The sequence below is a fragment of the Artemia franciscana genome, chromosome 4 (genome assembly GCF_032884065.1).
Source record: "Artemia franciscana chromosome 4, ASM3288406v1, whole genome shotgun sequence".
Classification (NCBI taxonomy): Eukaryota; Metazoa; Arthropoda; class Branchiopoda; order Anostraca; family Artemiidae; genus Artemia; species Artemia franciscana.
In genome coordinates, this window is record NC_088866.1 from 59,215,948 (window position 1) to 59,227,548 (window position 11,601).

Genomic DNA, 11,601 nt, shown 5'->3' on the forward strand with positions numbered 1-11,601 from the left:
AATTTAGATCTTTTCCTTTCTTTAATATAGTAGTAACACTTCCACATAAAAATGAATCAGGAACATTAGACCTTGAAAGGCACCTCTGAAATAATAACTGAAGATGCGACAGGAGTTCAGCTGACCTTGGATCAAGATGAGCGGCCCAAATACCATCAAAGTCACAAGACTTTGACTTTAACCGTCGAAGAGATTTCACAATATTAGCTTTATCAACAGGCATAATATTTCTTATGCTCACACTATTAGGAAGAACCTTGGCCACTAAAGCAGTAAAACGGATATGAACATCATAATTAATAGCGGAAAAGATGCGCGTATAATGTTTAATCCACGACAATCTTGGAATAATATCACTAGAAGAAGATTCTTCGAGTTTCGGCACATTCAGAACATTTTGCCACTGTTTACCATTTGTCGGAAATTTAGCGCCCAAAAACCGAACTACACGAAGATGACGCTTATAAACTGATTTTGTTCTCTGCTTGATGCTAAAAACTTGACCACTTGAACGTCTACCGCAAGCAATTCACATTTTAAACCAAAACTTGGCTTGGTTCTTCATTTTCTTAAGTTCCGGATCACACTTCCAAAAGGTCTTACGGGTGTTAAGTCGCACGCGAGTCAACGGAACAGCTATTGCTTCAGCTTGTTCAATTGAAGAAACGATATTTCTGTTGTAAGAATTTAACTTACCACGAGCATCACTCACAAAATAAACAGCGCCAAGAAGATGGTAAGGCACCAAAATAGTGGATAGCAAAATAGCGAGAGTCGAAAAATAGAGTGATCAATTTGCATTATCCCAATCACGTTTGCAAATCCATTTTTTAGGCTTAGCAGGAGCACTGAAGCTGATTGTAGAGCTAATAGATAGATCTAAATTAAGAGGGAGATGGTCATAGTCTCTTTTCTCATCATCGACATGAACATCAGAGGTATGAAGAAGGGGCGAACACACACAATGGTCCAAATGAGAAACTGCTCCACTATTATGGATATATGAGAAGCTGTAATCTTTATTTATAGTCCTATGCGTGGCTGGTAGAGCATTTAGTAGGGTCTCAGATCGACTGGATGATATGTGAATGTTGCAATTTAGATCACCGGCAAGAAGCCATGAATACCCAAGAGATTCAATTTTGCTAATTAGACCTTGTAGCATATCACAAGACTTGGCAAAACTCGAGAACGACTGTACCGACTTTTTATCATGCGGCAGGTAAGCATTAATTAGTCTTACAACTAGAAAATGATCAGATGAGTGGTAGCACATCGGTGATAAATCTACAAGATTCCGTCTGATATAACACGTGAGGCCACCAGAAGGCCTACCCCAAGTCCGTCTAGCATTGGTACTAAACACAATGTGATCACGATTCCTTCGTAAAAAGTTCACGCTGCTGGCAGGAAGAAAGTTTTCTTTTAGGAGAAGGACATTAAAACGGCTTAACTTTTCCTCCAGACTTGGCACATTGTCTTTAGTCCCGTTAATGTTAAACGAGCACATCGAAATTTTGCGATAGTTCATTTATGAAGGCGCCCTGTAACGGTCTTAACAAGAGCCTGGAGACGAGGACAGCGAAAACTAAATGCAACATGATCATCACCGCAATTTGCGCATTTTATCGGATCTGTATATGGGATGTCTGCAATATTCATGAGGACCAGAGCATATAGCACATTTATAGCAGGTACTAGGACAATTAGCAATTAGATTTTCAGGAGACTGGCATTTGTTACAGCGTCTCGGGATTTTTTTAAATTCATAGACACGGATCAGTTCATATTCAATTTTCAACCCCAATCTAAGAGCCGAAATAAGAGACCTTGATCACTAAAGGCAATCTTGACACACCGGGAATTTCCACTCCGGGTGGCTTCAGCAACTGCAGAACAGTTCTTGAATAAAGATAAATCAAACGAGACGCCAATCCCTTTTGCGATTCCGTAGAACTTCCTTTCCAGAAACTTCACATCCGATCCACGCAAGACTGATCGGGCTGAATCACAAAAGCCGCTTGCCGCAACGCTGTCAATATTCACGAGTATTCTGTCTCCAGAGGTACGAATATTCTCAACACATTCATGTCCGGCAGTTTTATCAATCACAGCTTTTTGTTTTGATGGATTGTCAAGATGACGCGGTGTCTTCGTGATAACGATTGTTGCTTGATTCGTTACAACTGGAATGGAAGCATCACCGTCCCCTGGTAATCCTGGGAAGTGGAGATCATAAGCAGTCAACTTATCTTTAATTTGCAGCAGGGTCTGATGAAGAGTATTAATTTTTGCCGAGAGCCTAGAATAGGCTACTGCAGGAAAACACGGAGCCTCTGTGGGGGAACGTATCACAGAAACAGGAATGATAGGAAAAGGCTCAGTTTTCATTTTTTGAAACTGTTCAAGCATGTCCTTCAGGTGATTCATTAGAGCATGTGGTCCCGTGCGTTTGGGACAAGCATCCGTAATCGACAGCTTTTCCCAAAGCAGCTTCTTCCCCTTTGTAATATCAGCCAGCTCAAAAAAGTCAACAGCTGATTTCAAAATAACTACATCTACTTCTCTTTCCAAGTTGTACTGAAGAAAGTTCAGAACGGGGGAAAAACTAAACATTCCGAAGGTTCAAGATAGAAGTCCATTTTCCTTGCACATTCGTCAATCAAAACCAGTAGTGAAGGAACCTAGGAACAATGGAAGTGTAAGGACCCCCTCAGCTACTCCCCGGAATTATTATTATTATTTTTTTTTTGGCAGTTTTCTCAGTTATAAAGCTATTCAGTAAAGGTACAACACAGGTAAAGAGTCATAATAAGGCACTACAGAGGCTGTTCTACTTCTTCCACTTCCGAATATTATTCCTGGTACTTTTCAGCAATGTCATATGCAGTTTGCCAGGTTCTGTCTGCCGACTTTCCTTTTTCCCCAAATAAAAGCAAAATTTAGCGAAATACTCGCAATTGGCTTTAAGGACATGGCAATTCTGAAAACAGATAAATCCCAAATGAAGGTAGAATGGTCAAAAAGAGCACAGCTACTCTAGGGGGTGCAACAAAGCCGTCTGCTACTTCATTGTTAATTCTCCATTTAACGCTTACTTCTATTTCCTCGGCCAGAAAGCCAAACGAAACAGGGTATCCAGGCTGATTGAACCAAAATGTTCATGACCGTTCAGGATCATCCTTTCCGTGCATGTGTACGACCACCTGGTTGAAATTTGCTGGATCGCCAACATTGGCAACAAGGCCTCTCACTGGACCAATATAAACAGCCCAGTGATTGAAGGGATAGTTTCGGTTTTCTTTTTCGAATTCCAGCAAATCCCCAGGTTTAAGATGATCGTAATTTATATTGCAACTTTCAGTCTTTACACACCAGTCCGAGACGTAAAATCTTGAAGCGAGATCCTCTTCCGGTACTTCCGAAATCGTTTCTATCATTTTAACTTCATCTAAAGAACCATCGGGATGTATAGAGTCCAGTAGTCCAAATAAATCTTTCTGCATAGGATGGTTTTCCTGGGCAATTTTGACATGTTTCATTTGGAAATAATCAGATCTGGATGGTGAACCAATGAGTAATTTAAAAAAAAAATTTAATATAGGTTTTTCTTACAATTTTTTCGGAAAACATCTTCCTTATCTCTATATTACCAAAATTTAAACCATGAACGCTTAAAACAGCTTCAAGCAGACCATAACAAGCAATAATATTTTCCAAAAGAAATTTTGAATGAATGACTGAATTTTATTTATAGCTCACTGTATAACTACATAAGAATGGGTGGAGTGAATAAACAAAGAAATAAAAATAAACTATTAAAAACCTTAAATTAATGTACATATAAAACACAAAAATGAAACATTTAGAAATCCGCAGAGTAGATCAAATATCTACATATTTATTCAGGAAAACTGCTTAGAACTTTTAATTGACCATGATATTCAACCTTGGGTAGCTGAGTTAAAATATTGCATAAGTCATACTCTTTCTCCATGTATGTAATCTTGGTATAAAGAGGGAGCCAGAGAAGAAACTTCAATTATTAGAAGAAAACATATCTAATCTTAAGTTTTTCTTTATTAGACAGCCAATTCCACATTGGGGAAACATCATATATAATCGGTAAAGCAACTGCACATATAAGGTTCAGGTAAAAAAATCGAATAGAAAGCCTCCAGTTATTTTCTTTATAATAGTGTGAATCTGTGCATTACAAAGCAGGGGAATCAGGACGGAACCCTACCTTACAAATTGTAGAAGGCGTACAGGTGACGATGAACTCCCATCTGAAAGTTCAATGTGAATTGAACTGAATGAATACCGAACTAGGAAAAGCTTAGAATGCACAGCAGAATCAAAAGTGGTGGAGATATCGACAGAACTCATAAAAATATGGGCAGATTTCGATCTCAAGCTTTTGCCATGATTTTTTAAATTTGAAAAAAATTTGACGTGTAAAATTAATAATTCGTAAATAATTTGTATTAATCAGATCACTATTTATAGTTCTGTCTAATTTTGATTTCAAAACCGCAATTTCACCTTATTTACTGGATAGGGGGTTATTGTCTGGTCGTGAATTAAGTTCTTTAATCTATTTTAAATGACAAGTTGTAGGTTATTAGTTTCTTTGGTTATAGAAATTTATTAACGACAAATTAACAAACGAGCAGGATGAAAATTGCTATGGCAAGAAACTGATCTGCAATTAAGAATAGATTGGCTTCGCAATTAAGAATAGATTGTCTCGTAGCCATGTTCAAGGAATTTACAAAAAAAGAGGAGGGGGACGTCGACGTGACCAATATCTTCTTTTTTCTATATTTTTAATTGTTAGCTAAAAATTTCGAATAATTGTTCCAACTTCCCTCTTTTTTTTCTTTGCCAAAATATGAGAAAATATCTTGTGTCTGCTTTCAATATTATTGCATTAGTGTCCCTCCTTGATCCTGTTTTCAAAATTTACTGCATTTAATTCTAAATGATGGTTTAAATGCGATAAAGCGGAAGTCTGTTGTGCCACTTTCCCTTCCTTCTAACTAAAATTTGTCTTTAAATTTCTTTTCTTGAGAGCTAGTGTCCCTTTTTCAAAACCTCGGAAATCGAGCGTCAGGATTCTACACAGAGAACTGTTAATATTAAAAAATAGAATTTCATGAAAAAATCTGTTGACGGTTTTATCGGATATTGATTTGGAATTTGGCAATTGAACAAAAGCAAAGCAATTTTTTTTTTAATTCATCATTATTATTTTTTCTTTGTTACTTTTTTGGCTTTCACATTTTGGTTTGGTTATAGATTCAGACACAATTAAGATTTAAGTGTTCATGACTTCGTCTGTTGTTATCCTAGTATGTAGATCCAAACATTCAAAGGCTTAGCACATTTACCCTCAAAAGTCATTATTGGTATGGGGCTTGACGGACATTCACATTGTTCATTGTAAAATCATTAATTGACGTCGTCGTAAATGGATCGGGATACCAACGTCATAATTATGTCACTCGACATAGTAGAGTGACTACTATGTTTGGAGTAACTATGTTTAGAGTGACTACTGTTGGAGCAAAAATTGGACCTAACGAATGCCAAGGGGTAATTGCGGAGTAATCAGGTGGTGTCCCATATGAGAGTAAATGTCTCGATCTGAACCATTACCATTGACAGCGACAAGTAGCAACCGTTCCAGACTCGGGGTATAAGTATGGTCAGAACTTGTAAAATAATTTGTAAGAGCAATTGGAACTTATTGGCGAATTCAAATCATATTTAAGCTTATTTACAGCTTTCTAAACAAAAAACAATAAAATTGCAAGAAAATCAGATATTAAATTCAAAATCATTTAAACTAATCAACTTCAGATATTTATCTTTGAATTTCCAGTTCAGCAGTAAATCTACTTATAGCAAATATTATTCTTTGTTTTTATTTCAAGATTTCAACTTGAAAATCATCTAAAACTTTTCAACTTCTATCATTATTCACAAGACAATTCTAAATAGGGATTATTAAAAGGCGATTATGGTTGATAAATTTCAGTTAATACACAAAATGAGATAAAATAATAGTCCTCATCAGAACCCTGAGCCCTTACACAGTAAAACCATCTATAAATTAGTCAAAAGCTTATTACTGTACAACACTTATATCTTCCTGTAAAAAGAGAAGTAGTCAGGTTGACATGGCGGAAGTGGGGGAGGCATTGGAAGAGGTAGTGATAAATCAAATTCGTTCTGATCAATCATCGGTAAACTAATAAGAGGATGTTCTTTCTGAGCAGGATTTTCATACTTAACAGTGAATGAACTTTCCCGAGATCTTTGGAAAATATAGTGATAGAGGAAAACTATCAATATAGAAATACTAATGCTGGCGGGTAATGAGGCTGTCATAGCGTACTCATATCGTTGATTCTTTGACATAATGAAGTCGATAGTTACAAGCTTGATAAGATTCTTTAATGATAGGTTCATTTCGTTTTAAGGAGCGTTCCAATTTTTGTAATGAAATTTCAAGATCCTTCACCCTATTAGCCTTGTTATTTAGTTTCTTTGCAACTAAATTAGGTTCAAATTATTTTATTGCAGGGAAATATAGGGCACTGACTTCAATATTCATGGAAAAGTTCTGGTTTTCAATTTTGATTTTAGAAAAGTTCTTAAAGTATGCCGGAATGGTAAAAGTTTCACTAAAGACGGTACAGCCAATTGGTACCTCAAAGATACCTGAATTTACAAGCGTTATTTTATTTAAATTTTCTGTTCACAACACATAGAAATTTCAGTACCTTTTGCTGTATATGCCCAATGATTTCCTTTTACTTGTTTCAAAATAGGAATGGATTTAGTTGGCGGTTTAGAAAAAGTTACTTTGCAGTTGGATTGAATAAAATTTTGGCATCCATGGAAAATAGCAAAATTGCAAGAGTCATGAATTATTTTTTCAGAATCGGCTTAAAAATAGTACAGATTCTATTTTCAAAGATGGCACAATGTTGCAGATCGAATTCTTCTAATTTCAAAGAGTTTGTTCGTTCATCTTTCTTAATAGCAATATAGAGTCGAGAGAGGTGAATAGTTATAATGTTCTGGAGCAATTCATTATGCAAAGTAGGAAAGGGTAAAATGCAATATAGCTCGTACTGTCCGTTAATCGAAATCAAAGTTATATTAATGAAAATTCTTAACCCAGAATCAGTTAAAATTGTCGATGTAGTTGCTAAAGAATGATAATAAGGCCAAACTTGTTGAAAATTCTTTGTTAGTAATCGGAATTGTGGTTGTAGACTTTTAAATATTTTTCTAGACTTTTGGATAAAGTAATAGGGTTTATCAGATTCAAAGGTATTCTACTACTGGAAAGAGTGTTTAAATCAATTTCTAGAGAATGTACTTTTTGTCTGGCTTCGAGTAAAGCCTGTCTTAATTTAAGGTATGCTACCTCTAATTCTATTATATGTAAATGATCCAGAATATGATCTTGTTTATTTTTCATAATACTCCATTCTTGACGTACTAATGCGAGTTTTTTTGTTAGATTATTCATTAGCTCATTTTGATACTGATATTCAAGAAAGAGTTGTTTCGAAAAAGTGACCTGTTCCCATACCAGAGATAACTGGTTTTTTTTACCGGCCAATTATAACTGATCCAAAGCTTTGGATATGCGAGCAACATCCCTCTCAGAAGCAGTACCAAACAGAAATTATAATAGGTCACCTTTAAGATCAACTAAACCTCGGCGATTTCTATTCTTACTGGAAAGCAACGTCATAAGACTTTTAACTTCAGTTTCTGATTTATCAGCTAGCGAAAGTATTTCTTGATTTTTATAGTCATAACGAATTACAAAATTTGTTTTTTTTTTGCCAACGTTCAGCTTCATATCTCTGGAGATGGCCTATATACTTCCTGGTTGTAACCGAATTTTCTTTGAAGAAATCGAACGAAAATTCTCCTGCTATGGTCCAAGTTGAAGAAGTGACTTCCAGAAGTCCTTCATATGGGACAATTATATGTCCTAGACCTAGCTTGACTTCATTTAGTGCATGCACTATCTGAAACGCTGTAATTAAGCTTAAATTCCTTTTAAGAATCATTTCTATCACTACTTTCTCACTGTTTAGATTAAATTCTACTAATTAATTTTCTTGAAAAGAAAACAAAAGAAAAATGTGGAGCTTTCATTTAACATACTATTTGCTGTTTTTATCAGATTCCTGTCTAATACTCCTACGTAAGAACAATATTCTCTAACCGCTCGCCTTTCCTCTGTGGTTAGACTCGAATCTTGCGATTTGGAGACATTTCCGTTAATGCGTCTAACTTTTCTATAACTCCGTATTAAAATCCAAATTATTGATATGAAATTAATATGAATCATATAATCATATTAATATGATTATTAATATGAAAATCCTAACTACTACCTGCAGTTAGTCCTGTTATTTCGTGATTCATCACCCGAAGGAACCTGCGTCTGAACTTCTGTAGCCTGAGGGTTTTCCGTTACATTTAGCTTTTGCAACCTGAGCCTACCATACTCATGATGATTGTGAATTCATTTACTAAAATAGTTCGATTTCAATAGCTGATTTTGGCATTCTCGACATAACTTTCATACCCAAATCGGATGATAAACTACTCAAAAGCGTATTTTTCAGTAAACTGTCATAGATAATGGAACCTCTGGCGTCAGTTGAAGCTGGTACCTTTGACAACGATAGAAATTGAAGCACCTTTTACTTAACTGCTTCAATGAAAGGGTATGGATCCTCTCCTTTACACAAATTAAGATCCTGATGAATCAATTTTGACTGACTACTATTATGACCGAATTTTTGTTTTAGTAATTTACAAACCATTACCAATGTTGTAGGTTCTATTGAACTTTAAACGCTTGACGGTGCGCCCAATGTTCTCATGAAAGTAATTTTAAACAGAGCCCTATCGTTTATTCTTTCATCCCATTTTCCCAACGTAGCAATTCCTTCCAAAAACAAAATAACATCTGAAGATCCGTCAAAAATAGGAACCTGTTCAGCGGTTTTTAAAATTTCAGATAAAGATAAAGGGGTTGCAACAGCCATTTTTATATTGACTCAAAATTAGTTTTTAAATTTTCAAAATGTTCCTGAGGCTAATTTTAATTTGGTGACTATTATTACCGGTAAAAGTTTTTTTTTAATTATATTAAGGATGGCATAATGATTATACTAGGGATGGCATGATAACCGCGACACCAAAACTCGGCAAAAGTAGCAAAGCCTGTCATACTCAATTTGAACACTAGCAACAAAAAAAATACCAATTGCAAGATATTCACTCTCCCCAAAGACGGACGCGCCACCAAATGTTATGCTTGTATTTTAACACCTTAAGAGTTCATAAAGTTATATTTAGATCTTACCGGAGTATGTATTAGTCTGGTGGCCGGCCCGACCTAAAGGGTCTTTACTATCGGAGGCATACGGGTCCGCTTTGGGGCTAATGAAACCTTGCAATATCCTACCCAATACGAGTCCTACAATAACACTCAAGATATAAAAAACTTACTTTATTATTCACTTTACTATAGTCCACTTTCCAAATCAATCTCTGACATCGTTCTAGTCTCAACCAGATCTGCTCTGGTTTAAGTCTCTTCAAGATCTGCCTTTTTTCCAGATCTCCAGAGCCCATTTCGACAACTCTCTTTCCGCGGTTTCTTATCTCATTAGGACACCCGTAGCTCTCGCATGCCCAGGGGATATCAATTCGTTACACACATAACCTCGGGTTTTAAAGCTTTTGAGAATACATGTGCCAATTGTTTGTCAAAACTAAGGGATTTGCCAGTTTCATTTGCATAGAGAATCATTGCTCTTGTTCTGTTGGCATAAGCTTTCATAAACATCCTTTGAGCGAAAAAAGCTATCCTCGCAATTTGCCTAAACCTCTTCAAGTAATCGATTTCTCTCTTTTGTAATGTTCCTCTGATATGTTTCCCAAAATTATATGTCTTCTATGGCTGATCCTGATAGTCGTACAAGGGTTTAATCCAGTAGAATAAAACTTCTTGGTGGTAAACTGGAGTTGTAAATGATACAGACGGGTTGACTCAATCTGTTACCAATCTTGCTGATTACCTTCAGTTAAAAAACTTCACTAAGAAAGTATATTATATTCCCACTACTGAACTGAATAAAAATACTTTGATATTTGCTAACATTTGCGTACCTTTCTCTCCTATCGAGAGGAACCTTTGGGAAGGTAGGCAAGGGATAAGGGAGGTCCCATTGTTTCCAAAATAGAACAGCTTTTTGAATTCTATCAAGGTGAAGAACATTTTTCCCACTCACATGCAACATTCCCACCAACAAACGTTCCTGCAAAATCAATAGAAACACTGATATTACAATAATCAGAATTTAACCCAATCTGTGGGACATCCACCTCTTTCGTCATGCTCGCTCTTGAAATGTTCAATAAAAGTCGCAATCTGTCTAATGGTTAACTATGGGGATTTTTGCTTCCCGAAAATTATGCGCTACAGTGACAACCAGCTCGCTGATGGCCAAGTCTCACCAATTGCTCTCGTTTGTTTCTGTGTTCAGGCCCATGATACCAGCTTTCACAAGTGCGAGATTGAATACCTGTTATTCTCCTAAATCACGTCATCCTATTTCTGAATCCGAGTACGAGCCACTGAAGGGTATTTCACTGAATTCTAAACCACAACAGTCTAATTTTAAGCGTGACAATCCCGGGAGGGCAAACCAATTGTTTGATATGTTTCCAGTCCAACCAAGCCTCTGAGCAGCCTTAGTCAGTTCCAAGTCAAATGGATACCAAGAAGGGTGCCATCAGGTTGTTTATAGCATGCATATCCAATCATAGTAGAATTCCACACACAGAAGTCACACCTTCCTTTTGACAGGGTGGAGACACCGTAATTGCTGAGCGACGAATCCCATCATTAGGTTTGTATTGTAGGTGGATACACATGGCTTCTCACATTTCCTGTGTTGTACTAACATGACGACTATCAAAAACCTGTATTTTTTCACTGGATAAGTCCAGAACAACGTGGATCTTTTCTCCTGGCAACTATAGCACCGTATTTCAATTCTTTGGTTTTCATGGTGTAACCATCTGATTCTTCGATCTTCATTTTAATTTCACTCCAACGGCTTAGATACTCTTCAGACCAAAATTTTTCAATGGACGCATAGAACTCATAGAATGGGCGCATAGAAAATATCGTTGGACGGCAATTCAAAGCTTGGACGTTACTTGTTGAACCCAATTTATCATAGAGGACTTCGCCAGTGTACCAGTTTTTAAGCCGTATACCTTCATTATTAGCATGCTGTTTCATTTTGTATGTCTTTTCCACTCTGATAGTTTTTTATCTGATTCAGATGTCTGCTTAAGCCAATATTCAAGACCAAACTGAAATAGTTTTCATGGAATTCGTTTTTTTATTATATTGCGATGGAAAGAAACAAGACGACGTGTGCACGATCTATGTTATATCAAAAGTTTTTTTTGGCTGAATTTCCTTCTTTGCCCTTAATGGGATAAAGCTTCTGCATTATTTTGAGGTTATCTTCATAT

General features: G+C 36.3%; 1 protein-coding gene across 1 annotated transcript; it reads right to left on the reverse strand.

Moving 5' to 3' along the window:
* Window positions 1–11,047: 11,047 nt before the first annotated feature.
* On the reverse strand, window positions 11,048–11,362 carry LOC136025803 (nitric oxide synthase 1-like). The gene has a single exon (XM_065701794.1). It carries the CDS (start codon window positions 11,360–11,362, stop codon window positions 11,048–11,050), a length of 315 nt encoding a protein of 104 aa, XP_065557866.1.
* Window positions 11,363–11,601: the final 239 nt, after the last annotated feature.